This window comes from Drosophila teissieri, chromosome 2L, assembly GCF_016746235.2.
Source record: "Drosophila teissieri strain GT53w chromosome 2L, Prin_Dtei_1.1, whole genome shotgun sequence".
NCBI classification, from domain to species: Eukaryota; Metazoa; Arthropoda; class Insecta; order Diptera; family Drosophilidae; genus Drosophila; species Drosophila teissieri.
The window spans coordinates 5,863,042-5,883,573 of NC_053029.1; the positions used below are offsets into that span (position 1 = coordinate 5,863,042).

The 20,532-nt window shown below is 45.2% G+C and overlaps 3 protein-coding genes across 3 annotated transcripts; 2 read left to right on the top strand and 1 right to left on the bottom strand.

Moving 5' to 3' along the window:
* The first annotated feature begins 954 nt into the window (after positions 1–954).
* On the top strand, positions 955–12,472 carry LOC122617139 (protein phosphatase 1 regulatory subunit 14B). The gene is made up of 4 exons (XM_043792860.1): positions 955–1,368; positions 11,498–11,797; positions 11,873–11,947; positions 12,003–12,472. Exons 2-4 carry the CDS (start codon positions 11,582–11,584, stop codon positions 12,084–12,086), a joined length of 375 nt encoding a protein of 124 aa, XP_043648795.1. The 5' UTR covers positions 955–1,368; positions 11,498–11,581; the 3' UTR covers positions 12,087–12,472.
* A 253-nt stretch (positions 12,473–12,725) lies between these two features.
* LOC122611886 (protein SMG8) lies at positions 12,726–16,769 on the top strand. The gene is made up of 5 exons (XM_043785267.1): positions 12,726–12,817; positions 13,615–13,806; positions 13,858–14,935; positions 14,994–15,040; positions 15,098–16,769. Exons 1-5 carry the CDS (start codon positions 12,726–12,728, stop codon positions 16,767–16,769), a joined length of 3,081 nt encoding a protein of 1,026 aa, XP_043641202.1.
* A 145-nt stretch (positions 16,770–16,914) lies between these two features.
* On the bottom strand, positions 16,915–20,254 carry LOC122625179 (zinc finger protein 184). Its single transcript, XM_043805148.1, has 2 exons — positions 19,870–20,254; positions 16,915–19,752 (listed from the first exon to the last, which is right to left on the bottom strand). Exon 2 carries the CDS (start codon positions 19,738–19,740, stop codon positions 17,575–17,577), a length of 2,166 nt encoding a protein of 721 aa, XP_043661083.1. The 5' UTR covers positions 19,741–19,752; positions 19,870–20,254; the 3' UTR covers positions 16,915–17,574.
* Between the last annotated feature and the right edge of the window lie 278 nt (positions 20,255–20,532).

Here is a 20,532-nt window from a genome sequence, read left to right on the forward strand (position 1 = left end):
CTTTGTTTCCATTCTAAGCTCTCGAGTGTTCAACACCGTGACATTCGTCGGCTAGAATCCAGTGGATACTGAAAACATATATACTTTCTTGTAGCACAGCTCTTAAACAACTTTACTATCTCTAATTCTATCCTATCTCAATTTATAATAGATTAATATCTTCAATCATATCCTATCCCTTTATTTTATTTTGCAAAAATGTTGTTTCTATCAGTAAAATATTTTATACTACAGCAAATTATATTTAGTAGATAGTGCAGGAAATTTGATAGTTCCTATATTTATTTATAACTATAATATGCTTAAGCAATTATTTATAAATGTTGTGTTAAAGTACAGTAAGCTGTAAATATTTCACGACGTTTTAGAATGGAAAATTCTGACTTCACACTTCAAATCAAATTAGAAATCAAACAGTTGTTCAAAGCAGCTTCACTTATGATTAAAACCTTTTTTATAGTATAAATGATAAATGATGTTTGCATATTTTACAAAGACGTAAAAACGGTATGGTCACAAGATAGTTTGTTGCTCTTTTACGTAAATCAAGGAATGCCATAAAACTAATTTTAGTAAGAGTGTTACTTCGCAACTTTTCGGTAGTATGAGTATAATAGGAAACTAATAGGAAATAGCACGAGCCCTATAAATAGCATTTTACGATTGGCAAGATAGTAAATTTCAAGATCGCAGCTTTGGATTATCTCGCTGTGACTAGTGGCTAGCTGGAATCATTGGAGCCCGAAGCACTGGGTGCTGAGCCGGTGGTCATTAGTGGCACCACATAACCATAGTCCGCTGCTCCAGCTGAACGAATCCACGAATCCACAAATCAGCAGCCACATCAACGCGCACATCGGCGAACACACAGAGAGTTAACAGCGGCTGAGAGGGCTCTGTTGGCATAACAGTGGTGTGTATCCGGCAGATACTTTTCCAACTCGCCGACTCAGTTCAGTCTTTCATTGGTGCTCACCGGCTGCGCGTGCTAAGCTCCGAGCTGCTAAATCCACAACCATTCAGATACTGTATCCAAACTCCGGGCAATCCGCTGCCGCTTTATAAACAAACAGTTAAACAAACCGACCGCTCGAACGTCGCCGTGTGTGTGTGTGTGCTTCTGTGCTTTTCGCCCTCATTGTGCTCTCGTGCAAATGAAAATTTCATTGAGCAGAAAGTCGCAACAGCAGCAGCAGTAGCAGCAGCATCAGTAGAAAAGTGGAAAATCCTAAAGCGGCGCCAGCCTCAGCAAAAAAGAAAATAAATTATAAATCTCGGCTAGTGAAATTTCAGTCGAGAACTAGACGCTGCAATTAAGCCAAATACAGACCGAACTGCGACGAGTCCATCGCTGGAAAACTGCCAAAAGTAAATTTTATTTCAATATTTGTAAATTAGTATTCATAATGAAATGTGAAATATTTAATGGTTTCGTAACTATAAATGAGATACTTTGCCCAGCTAAAAATTCAAGCTTATGCGTGAAGTTCATTAGGTTTTGTAGATATATTGAATATTTTTTAAGTTTTCCCAAAAGTACTTGATAAGAAAATAGCTACGCATTGATAATGGTTGATTGATTCTTCATATTTTTGATATTTTACCCTTCTGGTCATACGTATAATATATTTTGTTAATAGGCATGAAAAAGCTGTCACTGCTTCTCTGAACATTTGCAGCTAATATTGTTGAACAACAAATGAAAATGCTGTTTTACACCCAGAACTTTCATCGCATTCGAGAACCGGAAAGTGTTACCTGTCTGTATTTTTATCTTTTTTGATTTCTGCTCGTAGACCAGTCGATCGGGTCGATTTGTTTCAGCTGGCCAGTGTCCAGTGTCTAGTGGCCAGTGTCCAGGAGAAGCGTGCCCGTCACAGCCACCTGTCCAGTCCCAGTCCCAGTCGCAGGCGAAGTCCCACTCCCAGTTTCGGGGCCAGATCTGTACCCCTTCTCCATTCATATCGCAGTACCCGTGCCCCTACCAATTTCATTTCCAGTACCATTACCATTACGAGCCGCAGACATTGCGGCACAGAAGCCGAGTTTGAGTTGGCCATCTGAAAACCTGCAGCAAAAGCTAGTCAGCCCGCGTTGTGTGCGTGTTGAGCTGCGGAATTTTATGCAGTGGTTGCTGCTGGCTCGTTTACGTTTTTATTTGTATCTGGTGCGAGTATCTCTCGCAGTTTACAACTTCATATACGAAACTTTTTATTGGCAGCGAAGGGTGGTCTTTTTGGCCACGCATCCAGCGGAACGTAACGAAAACGCAACTGCGCTTCACGCTTCCAATTCCCAACTGGCAGTCGCTCTACCGAGGGGCGATCGGGGAGTTCTGGGTGGTAGAACCCAGTCAGAGGGATGCGCTTGAGTTCCGATTGAGATTCGGATTCGCCCAGACGGAGATCTTGTGCTTGCCCACAAATCAAACACTGAAGTCGACTGTCTGAGCGGCCAAATTAGCTGGCAAATATTAGCATTAACTTCGCTTTGCTTCACAGAGTAGCGTAGTCAATATAGGTATTGTTGACCCTTGGAGCCTCCCCAGACCGGTATTTGTCAAACAAATTTAAAGCTCCTTAATTTGTATTCCCCAATATGTGGGAATCTTAAGTGATATGCATACAAATTATATTCCCAAAAGGTATTAATATACGTATGTATTTAAATATGACATCTACCGCTTATAAAAGTCGAAACTATGCCACATATCACTATATTTTAAAGTGCATTTTAATTTGATATTAATATTTTTACAACAATGTATCTAAAAAGATTTGTATTAATATCAATTCATTTTCTTTTTTAATAGGAATTTAGCTTTATTAAACCTTATGACTAATATAAAATATCTTCAATCATTTCGCTAAAGGAGAATCCCTTGTGCAATGGCAACTTCCTTGGCCAGAGTAGCCCAGTGGGCAAGATTGCAATTCAGTTTAATTGACTTTTTATCAATCGCAGACTCGCTTTTCCTCGGCCCACAAAAGTGTTGTGCGGTGTGTTGTGTGTGGTGTGTGTTATTGGATGCTGGTGCTAGTTTATGGCAGCATAATGTGTGTCGGCAGCCGTAATTTCTTTTATGTTGTGTCTGCTGCGTTTTGTAACCTGGTTTTATTCGCAGTCATAACATTTTGCGGCCGCCTGTGTCTAATCACTGTGCACCGTGCAGTAAAAACAAACACGCCACGAGATACAGATACAGATACATTTACAAGATATGTACATTGGGTATTGGACACACGTCGCTTGATTCTGACATGCTTACATATTTTGCTACACTATCTTCTATTTTTTTCGCTTTTCCTCCTCAATCGATATGTGTTTACAGGGTGCTCAGAACTCAGAACTCAGAAGCGTGTCAAAACTGCAGCTGCAGCGGTCAGAGATACAGATGCCGATACGGATACAGATACAGCTAGAGATACAGTTGGTGATACCGATAGGCAAATGTATCTTTAACTCATTACGCACGTTTTTTGCGGGTGTATCCGTAGTGGGTCTTTGGTTTCATTGTCTGGCGCGACTCGAGACTGGGTAGAAAATCGATTTTGAGATACTTGCCCAGCTGCTTGTTTGTTTACCCAGCAACGAGCTCAGCTGGCAGATTGCAGATTAGCGCTTTGTCTGCCGCGAAGGTCGCCCCAAGAAGTTTCCCCATCGCGGCCATAGATCACCAGATGAACTTGAACCCCAGCGAATGCTGCGCCAAATGCCAAGCGACCATAATTCGTAGACGAACGCAAATCATCAAACCACTGGGCATTTGCAAACATCCTGGGCCGTCTAAGAATAGCTCCAAGAATAACAACGAACATTTCAAATTCAACGGAAAATATATACACATTAATCTCGCAGAGCAAACGTAACGTCTCAAATGTATCGTTCTGCCGATTTCGTCAAAAAGATTAATAAGCAATTTTTGGCCGTGTTGCTGTTTTTTGTGTATTCCTACGTGTTTGGCATAATGCTATCTGGAGATGGAGATACACCGAATTATATAATATCTCGCAACGGAAATGTTTTGCAAACTCGTTCGAAATTGAAATCTAACGGAAGGAACGCATGTGTAGCAGGTAGAAAAAGAGTGATATATGACACATAAATCCATTTTGGGAGTGTTCAACTGAATGATATGCATCTCACCACTTATACGATTTATGGCTAATGCAGAAACGTTGATAAATTATTATGGGCATTTGAATAAGCCTATAAGCCATGGGATTTACCCGTTAACATCGTAATTCGAAGCGGAAGTGTAAATGAATGTATGCTGCTCACTATAAATTCATATTACTAATGGCTTTAATTAAAACTTATGGCGCAAGAGCGGTTAGAACAGTTGAATACATTTGAATTCATAAATAACTTGGAGCATGGCTTGCAATCAGAAGTAGTTGTAGATGCCTTCAGACCTCTGAAAATGAATCAGAATCACTAGAGTAGCGCAGATATGTATATGTACATACATACATGTGTACATGGAGGAATCGTGCAATCATTGAACTCTAACCCACTGCGGACAGCTGACAATCGACGGCGGCCGACATGGCGTATGTGTAATGTGATTGCTGCCATAAAGCCGCACTTATAAACACAACTATATAGCCCCTATATATCTGAGTGTGTACGAGTATGTGCGCGGTATATTAATAGAGGGGGTCCATTGTGCCTGTGCTCGCAGCTGGTTGCATCTTTTATGAAGTGTGTGCATAAAAGCGAACTATAAAAAAGAACGCTATGTGAATATGGTTTATGCTCTACATCAACTTTCTAATGGCTTATAAACTAATGATATTCCCACAAATGGCTCGAGACAATAATAATCGCATTTATAGCAATATAATTAGAGGTATTTCAATACGCTTTATAATAAATCTAAATAGTATTATGCGTAATGCTAATGCTCTGTACTTTTTTAAATGTAGCACCCTCGAGGCTTCTTTTGTGATGAAAAACGGTTCATGCCTGACTTAACTGAACCCCGTTTCTCACAGTGCAGCTGACTAACGACGCGGTGCGGACCCATTTGTTTGATGATTTTATGACTTTGGCAGTGCCCGAGAACTTTGGATACCATAGTGGATCCATTACCAGCGTAATCATAAACACAAGTGTACAATGAACTTGACTGCCTGTGTGCATTTTGCGTGTGGTTTCCGTGATTTTCACCACCACCTCCCTCTTACGGGGTTCCTGTTCCTTATGGGGTTCCTATTGCTCGATTTATCACTTACACGCATATTTGCCTCTGTTATTCACAGACATTTCAGCATTGACAAGCAGCCAGACGTAAATATGCAAGTGCACATATTTGTTGATTGCTCTTTTTCCCCCGCCTTTCAGATAGGAATCCCCACCCCAAAACAAACCTCATTCTCATCCATACCTTTTGTGACTTTGAAATGCGTGCGGTGTGTGCTCACATTATCGATTTCCCTGATTTCCCCGTATTTCCCGATTTCCTCAATTTCTGGAGTGGGACCCTGAGTTCGCGCACATCTGATAGCCGAACTGGAGTTCCCTACATGGGGAACTTGAACTGGGGCGACGCGTGGGCAGATGGGGGTTTCATCCATTGGGTACGGCACAACTACGAAGTAAACATTCGCGGGAGTAGCCAATAAACATTAGCAGGAAATCGAAAGATAACAATGGGGGCTTCCAAGAAAATATCTGGGCAACGGATGCGGATTTTGTGTGCCTTGGTACTCGGAAAACGTACTACTTAAAGGGTTTCCCCTAATTTGTAATGAGCTTTCCGAAATATCTTCGTAACATATACAATGAGTTGTCTTCTCTAAATGTTTATATGAATTTTCGCATTGCACCATCTCCATTTTGAGATCCTCGAAACATTTCCACAATATCTATTTTCGGTCACCTTTGCGAAATGTCGGTCAGTCCGTTGAATACGGACAAGATGACTCGGAATGACATCTATTTATAAGTGGCAAAAGTTTTATTCCACTTGCGACCATCACTCAGCGAGATTTCTCACACCTAGACGAGCATTTTCCCATAGTTCGTGACGCAATTTCGCAGTGAGCCAAGAACGACAAAAACATTGCGTAAACAATGAATTAGCCAGCAAATACGATGCTCGCAAGAACAGTTTAGCCCATTGTGTTTTATTTGATTTTTTCCGCCTCGAAAACCATGTCAAGTAGACCGCCCCGTCGCAGTTGAGTTTATCCGGAGTTGGGCATACGGAGAACTCGCGACCGAAGTGCGCAAACATTTGCCAAAGGTAATTTATGCTGGAAAACTTTTCGGTTTTTTTAGTTTTTTTTTAGTTTTTTTTTTTTTTGTTGCTCTGGCCAAATAATGCTGTGTATCATTTTTCCATGACAATTCGCTTTTGGCCAACTGCCCAGTAAGCAGTCCGAATATGAGATGGCCATCTCCAGGCCCCCGGGTCGTCCTCCTTGGGGGTCAACGACCTCGGAGGCGGCTACTTGTCCAGTTGGCCACTGCCTACCCAAAGACCTAATGGCCACTTGGCTACTGCCCCCAAACTGCTCGCGAATATCGTAGGTGTGGGTTTTTTTCACTTGTAATTATTTACCCATAAGACTGCCGCACTCGAAGCCACTTTTTTGGTCATTTTTCGCTCATTGTGCGGCTTGTAACCCCATTTGGTTAATCAAAAAATGTCTGAAAAGGGGCTGACCAAAATGGATAAACAATAAGCCAAATTAACTTTTCAATTTTACAAAAAAAAAAAACAAAAAACGGAGTGAAAGAAACAAACATATTTCTGTTTACCTTCTCCCGAAAATGAGTCACACATTCCAAACTGAATGATTGCTCAATCTGAGGAGCTGAGAATCCGTGAGTTTCAACTTGGCCAGAACTTTTTGCGACTCAACAGTTTCTGAATGTGCTGTGAAAAGTTTTTAAACTTTTTATTTTACTTTTGATTCGACCAGCTAATTCGTTGGATTTTTACTGTGAAACATTAATTTTATTTATTTAAAGTTTGCCGCAACTTGAAGTCTTTGCATCCAACAAGTTTTATTTCAGCTCCAACGACTTCTTTTTCTACCTGAATGCATGAGCAAAGTGCTGATTAATTCGTATTTCAGCCAATTTCTTGGCTTTTTTGTGCAAAACAGGCGCTTGACTTCTATATTCTCTACAAATTAACGAGCGATCAAAGTCCGTGAAATCACGGTAGAGTTATCAAATGACAGGCATGTGTCTAAGGAGGTGGGACCCCATCAATCACAAGCTAGGTGCTAGATTGTCAAAAATAAAACACGCTAAATATGCATATTTTAATTAGAATGTTGTTCGACTTTAATGTGCGCATTGCCTGACTCATCGGCTTATCAAAATTGTTTATGCAACACATCGGCTTATTCAAATGCGACAGCAACACATACAGCATATTATTAAATACGACTGATAAGCCCACCGTTGTATAACGCTGTATTCATAAACAATCTTTTTACAATATAAATTAATAGAGGCACACCAAATCTGATAGCAGGAACTGAGAGCGCTCGATATCAATGAATTTGGAGCCTAAGTTTCTTTCTATTCAAGATTTCATAAACGGGTTTCGGCTTATTTTGTTCCCAATTTTCTGAATTCTTTTTTGGGTTTTTTTCCAGGGGATTTCACGGGCCGCGAATCATAAAGCATTTGCATAAACAAACGCTGCCCCTTTGTGAGCGGCACAAAAGTAGGCTCTTTAGCATAAAACCGTCACATTTCACTTTTCCCCCGTATATGTGAAAATTCCGACTTGAATGAAACGCTCAATAGTCGAACTCTTGGATCTCCCAAAGTCTCTTCCTATATGGGTTAATGCCATGCTCACTCTGTGTCCAAGTTGATGAACCTGATATTTCGGTTTCGGCCTCTCTTATCATATTTATGCCCTCTTTTCTGGCTATGTAAATTTTGGGCCAAATAGAAATCGAAATCATTAGCCCAGATTTAGAACGTGTCTATATCTGCCACGTAATGCGCATAAAAGTCTAAAAAGTCTGAAAAGTGTGATAAATGTGTTTTTTACAAGTCATACGGAGGTAATCTTTTTTGGCAATCGCTTAAATGAGCATTTTATTTTATAGAGCACTTTTAAGTGATGTGGCAAAGTGTTTTATGGAGCTACCGCCATATAAGTGGCTATGAACACTACATAAATGTATAATTAATCCACAATTACCTTGAAATTAACATGAACTTTCTGCAGTCGTCATTTGGCGCCGGCCCAAAAAAGATATTCCCAGTTTGGGACCCCAAATCGACAAAATGTATCCGCGTCGATTGCGACACATTCAATTTGCATTTACCCATAAATGCCCCATGGTATTTATATATGGTTTATATATACAGATATAAATATATAAGGGAGGAGAAGGGCGGGGCATTTAAAAATCAATTTGGATGTGGCGCTGATGAGGGTGAACAAATTGGGCCTTTGTCTTGAACTTGCTCTGGTTCTGAGTTGGGATTTGATTTTATTTCCCCATTTTATGGGTCATCAAATTTACGTTTATTAATTGAAGCTTTTGTTACTGGAAATCTGATTAGCCGCTCTAAACATTTTTGTCGTATTTTTCGTGAGTTCAACGATTGCCTTTTTTTGGCTGTCTGCAATATATCAAATCTTGTTTGCTGATGGAAATGCTTACAGGATTTCAATGCATGTCCTTGTGCCTGGGAACCACTGCAAAATGTATCGTTGACATTTCAGTTTTGTGGTAAGTGAGGAGCGGCAGACCAAGTGGCAATTTACATTTTTAATTCGAATGCGACTGGGAATTCGAGAAGAGCTTTCTGCCCATATCGAACACATTTCATATGCATGAAACTATTCCGAAAATTGCCATCGGCATGCAATGCATCTAATGGTTCTTTCTGACCAGCCGCACTAATTTCGTTTGCCGAGCCAAGGGTAAATCGAATTAAGTTGCACCGGTGGCATGCAACATTTGAGAAATATTACACACCGAAAAGTAGCACACCAATAACAAAGTTCATTTCTCCATAATAACTCTAAGAAAGCTCTCCTTTCTTAGGCGTAAAAATGGATTTACAAACTAAAAGTAGTAGGAAAGCATATTAGAACATTAATCTTGTTACGTACAATTTTCTCACTGTGCACCAATTCCGGAAGTTTCTGCAACACTGCGTTGCAGGGGCGTGGGCAGCGGGGGTTGCTCGATACAAATTTATTCGCAGCTAGCGCCGATTTTGTTGTTGCTGCTGCTGGGCCAGCTGTTGCCGCTGCACATGCAACATGTTGCATGTTGTTGCCGCATTGCCATAGGCATTTCAACATAATATTTATGCAAAGCTGCAACATCAGATGTGGCAAGCCATAATAATAAAGGTATAATTTGCCTTCTGCTTTCAAGCGCCCGCCTCTTTGCAACTTCATCGCCCTTTGAAATCTTCGGTCAAATAGTTTTTGCTCTCGTTTCTGCATTTTGTCGTTGGGAAAATCTGAGGAAATTCTTTAGATAAGCTTTGTGGTAGTCAACATAATTTATTAGGTCCCACAATTACCGTTGTCTCAGCAGAACAATCACACCTTTGTTTTATCTACCGCGGTTTACAATACCCTGTATTCAAATAGTGAATATAAAAAGGGGCAAAATCTATTTAAGAATAAAAATTGTAAGACTTGGCAGAGGGTTAGGCATTCTTATGCTTTCTTCATTTTTCTACTTATAGTCGAATACATTTCAGAGATAGCCTCATAGATCGGAAGTTGGAGTTATAAAATGGAAATACTTTGGAGACCTCAGCGATCTCACTTATTCCCAGAGGGTGTTCCAAGATGGCAATTTCATCCTCCGCTTCACACGTTTTTCCAGACCTCTAAAATGGTATCATGTCGCCAGGCCATCAGCAGCAAGTCCGTAGGAGTGTTCCCCACTCCAAGTGGTAGTAGGCCAAACGGATCCACACAATTAACTTCGTTTAGGGTAATTTCCGGGTTCAGAGCCGCAAGAAAAACTAAAACTAAAACTGAATGCCCGGGGCATGGAACTCTTTACCGCAGAGGGTCAGATCGGCGCGGCTCGTGTTTCAAAAGCCAAACAAATCTATGGATTTCTCCGTTTCCCCCGAGAAAACAGAACGATAACTGGGCGACATGCGAGTGACAAGTTAAACGCCGGTTTCATAATCATAATTGCTCATGGCTCTCGGGTAAATCTGGTATCAGATTTCGCACGGGCTGGAAAATTCAGCTGTGTGAAAATGTAGCGGGGTAGGGCTTTGTTGTTTATGTATTTTTAGCGGCGAATGCGGAAAACTCTTTTGTGTGTATGCATGCAATGCTGTTGTTGCTGCCACGTTTGCCACATGGCCCACGATTTCGAAATACCTTACAGCAAAAACAAGAAAAATATAACAAAAAACCAACGAAAACTATTTCAATACACGACTGCGAGTATTTGCAATTCAATTTCGTTTCAGTTCGCCCCAAAGAATGAGAGTGAATCGAGTTTGTTAACTTTTTTTTGGGGGAAATTGGAAATTTCAAGGTTCAGAGTTCGCTGGCGAATGGTTTTTTTGGGGATGGCTTGTGTTAGTAGATCAAGGATACCAAGTTTCTTTGGGAATGGGTGGATAGGTGTTAAGGGGCCTTTCCTGGTGACTGGCACCACGGCCTCTGTTGCCATTGACACTCGGTTTTGGGTGGGGAAATAACCTCTGTTTTTCCCCCTTCGATTTGGGGAAAACACGGGAAAAGTGTCACTTGGATTTAATATGCTTATAAGTAATGGGAAAAGTCAATGCAGCCCGTTCCATATGCCTAAGAAAGTCAAGTCAGTACATCACAGTGAAAATGTTTCTTGTAACTCTATTTATACATTTGGTACTGCAATAACGTAAACATTTCTAAAGCATTAATAGCTTTATTATTATTTATTTAGGAGAGTTTCAAGACGTATTTTCACAAATGAACTTTGTTTTCTATCATAATATTCACACCAAAAAGGTCAGTCGACGTGACCTTTGTTTTGGCTTCAGTTATTTATATACTGATATACATATTTGTGTTGGTCAAATCAGATTTCCGGCTACTGATAGGCGCACAGTGAAATGCCGGGTGTTACACATTAATTTAATTAGCTGTCATATAATTTTTTATATGTGTGGGAGGGTACAGGACAAAACCAAGTGACACGTGAGCAATTATTCCTGTTCAGAGTTCGGATTGCATGTCGTCATTATTTCTGGACATAGAAAAAGTTCACTGGCATACAAATGGCCAGATAATGGAATGTATGAATCAGAGCTCTGGGTCTGCAGGGTCTGCAGGGCACAAAAGTTGGGCTGAGTCACGGATGCGGGATGTTGGTAATGCCTTTGGGCATAAAAACGGGTCTTAAAGCAGTGAAATGGGTGTGACGCACACTTGGAAAGCTCAGCTCTCCGGCAGCGCCACAGTTACAGGCGATTAATAATTGATTTAATTACACAACCACTTGAGGCTCATGTGTCCAACTGTTTTCCTCAATTGCAGCCGCCACGCCAATTGATTGAAGGCGTTCCGCAAATTGAAGTTCAATCAGCGCAGCTTGTACCGCTTGTAAATCGATCGCCCAAGATGCAGTGCGGTCTGGAGCAGATGAACGACTGTGAGAGGTCGCCGAACCGGACGAACCTGCGGGTCAACTTCAACGAGAAGGGGGCGGAGGTGAAGGAGCGGCGGGAGAAGTTCCTCACGGCCAAGTACGGGTCACACCAGATGAGCCTCATCCGCAAGCGGCTGGCCGTGGAGATGTGGCTCTACGACGAGCTCCAGAAGCTCTTCGATCCACCAGTAAGTAGTATATCGTGGGTTCAAAAGGGTTATTCGTAAATTAAACTCATTGTTTGCATTGACTTCAACCCACAGAACGAGCCCATCGATGTGGACATTGACGAGATACTGGACATGGACACAGATGACATCCGGAGATCTCATCTTATAGTGAGTTACAAAACCAAAAGTTCCTAACTCCATTCTAATAACCTTTTTTCTGCAGAGATTACTGTCAGTCTGCAAACGCCCGCAATCAGACATATCGAAGTTCATTGGCGATCTGCTGGATCGCGCAAAAACCCTGTAAATGCGATGTCTCATTTGAAAAATCATCCAGCAGACCTACACACATATATATTAAGCAGATAAACAACAAGAAATAACAAAACCTAGAACATTAAGTTTAGCTTGGAACGCAAAGAACGATGATGAATTCGGTTTGCGAGTCTGGAAATCTACCTATTCGAACACTGTGTTGATTTTTTCCATGTACTTTAGTTGTTAGTTTGTATCTTTGCGCTGATTAATTTGAAGCCTAACCTAATTTAAGCCACCCATGAAAATGATAAACATGATGAAGATCGTTAGCCCTAAGCTTATGGTGTAATGCCGCCGAAAACATAATACTTCATCAATTTTGTGATGATATTTTTTTAATAAAACACAAACATGATATGCCCCGAACAACCAAAAGCAAATGTTCAGCTACATTTGAATTGAAAAGCATGGCAAGAGGATAAGCCTACGTAGTTAAAGAAATACGATTAGATCCAATCTTGAGGGGATTGCTATCCACTCTTACCACTCCGGTTGTCTTGCAAGACTAGTTTATTTGCATGTGTGTGCTTCATTTAATCCCCCTATCGATATAGACCCATGAATATCATATATATGAGTATCTAAAAGAACATTTTTGTATGTAAAGTGTGCGATCACCAAGTCAAAGATGAAAGCTCAGGTTCACTGCCAAAACGTGGAGGAGGAAGACCTTGTATGCGCAGTCAACAAGTACAAACGGATATGGAATACAGAAGCACAGTAAGGCCTGGCAAAACGGAATTTTAACCACACATCCAAAACATTGTCCTCGATTTGCCAATTTGAGCGATCGATCGAATTCAAACATTCACATCCCATAAAAACATTGCATTTTAGAAAGCCCGGACTACACGAAATAGTTGTAAATAACATAATTAACGAACCTCCAAAGCACGATTCTCAAACAATTTGTAAATACCCTCGGAAAGCATCAACACTTCTTCGCTCCACGAAATCTACACCTCTTTGTAGTAGTGTCTAAACAATTTGTAGCAATCGAAACTTAACGTAAAAGTATTTTAATTGTGCTCAATATAGGCGAAACAGAAAAGATACGCAATTATGATTCAGTTTTAGCACACTTAGCCTATCAAACCATACTTCTCTCTACCAGATCTAAAGACAAATTAGTATCTTCTTAAAAATGCTACTTGCATACTAGTAACAAGCAATTAATCACCGCATTATTCCATTGCAACATTAAAAGAAAGCATAAAACGATTATTTAAGCGAGTTTAGCATTAAAGCATTCACACTTAATCATGCACAAAACTCTCATTTAGAAGCAAATCGAAAAAGCACACACAAAAACGTACGCTAAGTAGTGCGGAGAGCTGTAATATTTATAAAATGCAAAAGAAAAGTTTACAATAAAGATTAAATTGCTTTAGACAACAAATTATTTTTCGTTTTATTAAGAAATTTACATTTTTGTCACAAGCAGACTGCAAATAAAGTGGGGGTAATTTTTATATAATTTTTCTATATTTTTTGTGCTTAGGGATGTTTTAAAAAAGTGCGCCATATAACGGAAAAATATCGGAAGCCTCGATATCGATATCAGTTTCGGCAGAGCTGCCAGATATTTCTAGTGCATATCACGTTGGCAGCACTCGAACAGCTGATGCACAATTTTGTAAACAATTTCCAGCGAAAATTATGAAGGATTACTACACCTGGACTTACCCGGATATACCCGAAAGTGTGGCGTAAGTCTAGCAGGAAACTGCAGTGAGCATCTCATCCAGGACTTCCCTTAGACAGGAGCTGCGGCTGCTGAAGAGTTCGCTGGTTGTGGTCGGAATCGTTGGCCGGTCGAAATGCGAACAGGCCAACAAGATGCAGGCCTTCGGCATGGAACCGCCCATGGAGCACACGACCAAGGACGGTCAGGTGCAGTGTTACTACAAGCCGGGCACCTCCAGCCTGCTGCTGCACTTTGAAACCACCTACGACGAGGCAATTCTGGGCCAGATGATAGATGTCTGCATGGAGGATGTGGATACTCCCTTCGATTTCGACAGCTTCTACGAGAGGATGCGTTGTCGTTTCGTGCGCATGATGCTGCTGGCCCTGCATGCCTGCCACATTGTGGTCTACGTGGAAACGGGCCCGACATTCGATCCCACGCTGGTAACTGTCTTCCAATTGCTCAAGTTCGCCAGGGAGCAGCATTTGATGCAGTTCCTGCCACAAATGCTTAGGGAAACGCCTGCCGCCAGGATGAGCGAAAGGGCACGTCTGTGCGCGCCCAGAATTCTCTTCCTTTTCGAGAACTTTCCCCGCGACGAGCCCAAGACGCGCGAATGCGTCTCTGCACACGAGTTCCAGACGGAGGACTGCATCTACGAGCTGTTGCGCCACCACAACATCGTGACCAATAGCAGCAGCACTTCGCTTGTGGCGCTTCCCAACAACAAGCAGTTCGTCTTCTTCAACGCACACGAACAGTTGCATGAGGACAAGCTGCTAAAGGCCATCGAGTGCCTCAATCAGGCAATGTACAAGCCGGATGCCAAAGAGGAGGAGGAAGACCTGGAGATCTTGGAGCTGGCTCCCTTCGAGGGCTTCGTCAAACCCTACAAATTGCCGGTCGATGAGAAGGAGTTGGAGAAGCAACAGTACAAGCAGGACCACACCGTATGGCACTTTCTGCAGCGACACGTTCAGGACGCCTTGTTGGGCTGCTTCGATGAGGGCTCCTTCAAGCAGCATCCCCAGCAGGGGCAGTTCCAGCTCCTTAACATCCAGGAGTGGCACGATTGCATGGCCACGCTGCACAAGTTGCTGGTGGAGAACGCAAAGGATCCAAATCAAGAAACTAGCAATGAGGAATATGTGAGCAAAATAACACATTTACAGAGTCAGCTTGCTTACCTTTGACTGATCTTTACAGAAACTCTTCCTGAAAAGCTTCGACGAGAGCTTGAACTATGAGAAAAAGTAAGTTGACTTTAGTTGCGTAGTATTTATGCCCTCTATAACCTGAGCTTAACGCAGGTTTTGGGCTCACCTCTGCGAACTGGGCCTGAAGAAGGGCATCGCTGCCTACAAGAACGCTGCACCCGGGAACTATGGCAGCTCCACGCACCGACAGCTTCTGGCGGAGGCCACCGTTGCCTTCGAGGAGGAAGGTCGCGGTCCACAGGCAAAGGCGGCACTGGCAAAGCTGGCAGCCATATGCCAGAAGCACTGGCAGGATGGACGTCAGCAGTGCGAGCTGCTTAGCCTGCGATCCCATCCCTGCACACTGCCCAAAAACCTGCCGCACGAGAAGCACAACAGCGGAGTGATCCACATCTCCAGCTGCAACTGCGGTCGCACTCAGGGCCGTCGAGAGGATCCGTTCAACCTGCGGCAAGCGAATTACGAGTTCTACGAGCACATCGCCCAAATGTGCAACCTATGCGTTAAGGTCAAGCAGTACCAGCTCCCTGTTTTCGAGCCCTCAGTGAGTGATTATCGGGCGGCGGCCTTTGAAGCTGCATTTCCTCTGCTGCACACGGGCAAAAGTGGTGCGCCGCAAGACGAAGACGGCGAGGACGAACCGGAGGACGAGGAGGTTCAAGAGCAAAAGCAGCCGGAGGAGGAGAAGGGACAGGATACCGCCAGCAACTGCTGCTCCCAGCCCCTCTCACCCACCTTTGGTTCCGATTTGAACATGTCCATTGCCGGATTTGGGGCCTCACTAAACGAGTCACAGGCTAGTTCCGAGCAGCTATCGAATTCCGAGCAGAATTCCACGAGCAGTGGCACCTCCAGCGCCGATACGGAGAACGAGCTTGTTGTTGAGCTCCAGGAGCATGCCAAGAAGGAGGCTCGCGAAGAGGCCGGTCCAGTCGATGCCTTCTCCACCTCCACCACGGAGTATCTGCCGGGCTTGGTGCACACAGTCAGCAACTTTGGCCTCCTGCCGCTCTTCCCAAGCTGGTCGCTGGCCTGTGTGGGTCCCAGTTCCATTTACAGCCACAATACCGGGCTGCAGGAGCACTTCCAGAGCGGCTTCTTGTCCGGCGCCAATTTCCTGCTGCCCTGGGACGTCCAATTGCGGCTAGTCCATGCGCCCAAGCAACACCACACGCACCACCAGCAGCAGCAGCATCCCGGCAAGAAGCAGCAGCGCTGGAAAAAGCAAGGCGATAGGCTGTCCCTCAAAATATTCGTGGGCATGGAGTACGAGTGCTCCCGCGGACACCGCTTCATGATGTGCGCCCCGGATCGGGTGCTGCGCGGTGGGGCAGACATCGAGCGGGACACCTGCAGCAAGGTGGTGCACAACAACATGCCGCTCTACTATCCCTGTCCCTGCCGGTCCCAGACGAGCTATCTAGCACAGCTGATGCGCATCCATGTGGTGACGCCCAAGGCGCCGGTCAACATCATTGTGGATCCCAAGGTGTGCGTGGGCAAGGGAAAGTACACCTTCACCCTGGGCACCATTGTCCCGCCACGTCTGTCGCAGAGCGCCTATTGGATCATCCGACTGCCCTACGTCTACCAGGGCGACGATGTCCTCATCGCTCCGCCCGAGAAACTGGAACCTGACGATCCGCTGGCCGGTGGCTATCTGCTGCCTGGGATGTTCGGCGTGGCGGAGACGGATCCAACGCTGGATCTGAATGAGCCTGGCAGGATGGGAGCTTCTGCAGCGGGGAATTTCACTAGGATCTAAAATGATTTGTTACATCAAATGCACACAGATAAATACAGTGTACTTTACTAAGAGTATTGATCGATGCACACTAGAAACCATTTGGATCTGCACCCTTGACCAGAGTTTCAATCGACTGCGCCACCCAAAAGAAAAGACTGGGTGCTTAAATATAACGATTAATGTAATCTCTTCAGGCGATTCTGGGAAATACGCGACGTGGAATAGTTGGAGTCGTTGTAGATCCAACTGGGGTAAGGGTATATCCCTTGGGATGTAAAATGAGCAGCGTAAAGTAGGGCTTAATACTAACAAAATGTAATATCTTTATAAGACAATGTGCAAATACAATACGTCCATTTCTTGGATAATCTTTTGTCGTGTGGGCTTTGTGTGATATGAGATACAAAACTGGAATTTCGCTTTGGTTGCCCGCAATGCGCAACAAGTTGTACTGGGAATGCTCACAAAATCGCGTTTGATCTTATGATTAGTTAAAAAAAAAGAAGGGTTCTGATCTCTCGCGGACCGAGTTGAAACTTTGAAGATTTGTTGTGTGCTCCGGCAATCGTACGTGGTAACCTAACAACGATAACTGTGAGTTAAGTACTTTTCGGAACTCCCACGACGAGTTCTCTTCTGTTTTTTCCGGTAAAAAACCATTCTCGTAATACCCAACGACTTGTTTTGCTTTCACACAAAACTAGTTGTATAAAAAAGTGCGGTCAGCACATTTTGTGACCCAAACGTAGTTAAGAACTGTCGTGCCGTTCAATGTAAATATGAATTACTTTCGTAAACTATGGCCAAATCATAGTGCTTAGATCTAGATGAGCGCATCGGTATACACCTCCTCCTCGTTGACGACAAAGTCGCCAAACACCTCCTCCTGACAGCCCACGTCCATGTCGGCGAAGTCCTCGTAGTACATGTCCGAGTCCAGCAGGAGTTGCTCCTCCTGGAGCCCCAGAATGGGATAGCCCGGATCGGTGAGTGGGTCCTCTGCTTCCAGCACTTCAGTTTTCACCGCTGCCGCCTGCTCTGGCTCATCTTCCTCCTCCTCGTCCTCATCCGGTGGTTCCTCCGCTTCGTCGGGTTCTTCTTCGTCCTCGCCGGTGGAGTCCATGGCCGGCAACTTGGGCTGCTGGGGCAGCTGCATCTGCTGCTGTACTTGCGGATGCTGCTGCTGCTGTGGCTGCTGCTGTTGCTGATGGTTCATCTGCTGCAAGACGCACTGGACCCGCTCCATATAGGCCTGCTGCTCCTCCGCACTGCACCTGCCCTCTGAAACCGCTCCGCCCTGCGCCGTGTTCATGCCGGAGTGCTTCATCGTGTCCAGGAGCGCTGCATGCTGGGTGTGCACATGGTTTGCCAGCGCATTGGCATCCGCATGCAGCGAGCCGCAGACAATGCAAACGAGCGTTTCGTGCGGCTGCTTGGCGAGCAGCAAGCCAGGAGACGAGGAAGCGGAGGTGGCCGAAGCCATCTGGTGCGCCTGAATGTGCTTGTTGAGGTACGCCTGCTGGCTGTAGGACTTGCCGCATATGGGGCACGGGTAGGGCTTCTCGCCCGCATGGATCTTCATGTGGACACTCAGGCTGGAGGCCTGGGTGAAGCACTTGTCGCACAGCTTGCACTGGAACGGCTTTTCGCCGGTGTGGATGCGCATGTGGATGTTTAGGCTGCCCGACTGCGTGAACGAGCGGTCGCACAGGGAGCAGGTGAAGGGCTTCTCGCCCATGTGGTTCTTCATGTGCTGCACCAGCTCCGAGCTGGCGCGGAAGGCCTCGCGGCAGATGGCGCACTGGTAAACCAGCTCCTGCGTGTGCATGCGCATGTGCTCGTCGAGCAGCGCCTCCGCCTTGAACTCCCGCTCGCACTCCGGACAGATGAACGTCTCCGTGGGCGCGATGTGCGTCTTCTGGTGCAGCAGCAGCGAGCTGTAGTTGATGAATCCCTTGTCGCACTGCACGCACTGATGCGGCTTGCGCACCGAATGGGAACGCATGTGCACCATCAGGCTGCTGGACTGCGTGAAGGCCTTGGGGCAGAGCTCGCACTTGTACGGCTTCTCGCCGCTGTGGATGCGGATGTGCGTGTTCAGGCTGCCGATGTGCGTGAAGGTCTTCTGGCAGATGGAGCACTGGAACGGCTTGTTGGTGATGTGCGAGCGCACGTGCTTGGACAGATCGCCGGCGTTGGGAAAGCTGGCCTCGCAGTGGGTGCACTGGAAGCACTTCTGGTTGCCATTCAGCGCTGGATCCAGCACTGGCGCACCGATGTTGCTCCGCCTTCCACGCCGCCGCTTGATGGGCGTCGATTGCAGGGAGAGTCCCAGGCTAGCAGTGGGTGCAGGTGGTAGCAGCTGCTGCAAGGGCGTGAGGCTCACGGTCGGCTGCACCATGAATATGGAGGTGGACTCGCGCGGATCCGCCATCTGCAGCTGGAACTCATTGTAGCCGGGTCCGGCCACCAGGCCGCGCAGTGGCTGCGCTGATTCCTGGCTCTGCTGGGTGTTGGAGTTGGAGTTGCTGGTGGTCGGCACCGAGCTGCTCGATGAACTCGAGTTGCTGGAACTCGAACTGGAGCTGCTGTCGTCGTCGTCGTCGTCATCGTCGTCCGATGTGGAGGAGCTGTCGGAGCCCGAGGAATCGCTCCCATCCGAGGAGTCGCTGCCATCCTCCGCCAGCTCGCACACCGGCTCGAAGATCCAGCTGTAGTCCTCGCCCTCGTCGCCCGGGCTCTCCTGCTCCTGCTGTCCATTGCTCGGCTCGTTGGGGTGCAGGGTGTTCATGTGCTGGTACAGGGCCAGCGGATGGACGAAGAACTCCGCACAGCACATGCAGTGGAAGGTGAGATCCGGCGGCTTCGGCAGCTGCGGCTGCGTCTGCTGCGGGGGATTGGGCGCCTGCTGCAGGATGTGCGTCTGCTGCAGGATCGGCGTGATCGTGAGGGGCAGGTGGTGGTAGCTCTGTTCCAGCTGCACGGCCATCTTGCCAAAAGGCTGTGCCAGTCAAGCAACAAGAAGCACAAACAAAACAAAAAACAAGCAACGAGCGTATCAACATTTTTTCTCTATATTAAAAATGCGCGTTTGCGGGGAGAAAAATCAATGCCGTACCTTGGGTGAGATTGGATGCGATGTACCGTGGATCGGGGGGTTCCGTAGACTACTATTATATCACTGGTGTGTTGCTCAGGTTCCGTGCTTTTGTGTTTCTCTCAGGGCTCTCGACATTCGTCCACTGCGTTCCATTTTATGCGCGACCAAGTAGAAAGGAAAGAGTTGCTTCCTGTTTTTGAATCTCAGTTGGTTGGAATCTACTCGGCTGGACTCGCATCCCGTCTTTCGGCCAGTTAGCTTATTAGCTGCCAGGAGCTGCACATTGAGCGGTAGCAGCGCATCGCCCAGTCGCCAGTGCGCCAAGTGACAAAATCGGGAAATCGGAAAATCGCAATTACAAGCGTCTCTGTCGTGCAAATACAACAAATACAAGAAATAAAAGAAAAATGTTTTATGTTGGGCGGCCTCTGCACGGTCGGACGGCAGCATATCGTCATGCAAGCGCTTCGTGCATGTCGCCTGCATGACGGCGATGAGCCGCGCTGATTCAAATTCAAATCGAATCAGATTTTTAAATTTCTCCATGGATTTAAGCATTCAATAACATTCGAAATCCATAACCTAAGCAATAGAAATTATATATGCATGTTTTTACTCAAAAAAAAAGGTTTAAATTAGCTACTTTGCCTATTCCTTAACTAGATGCCATACAAATTAAAT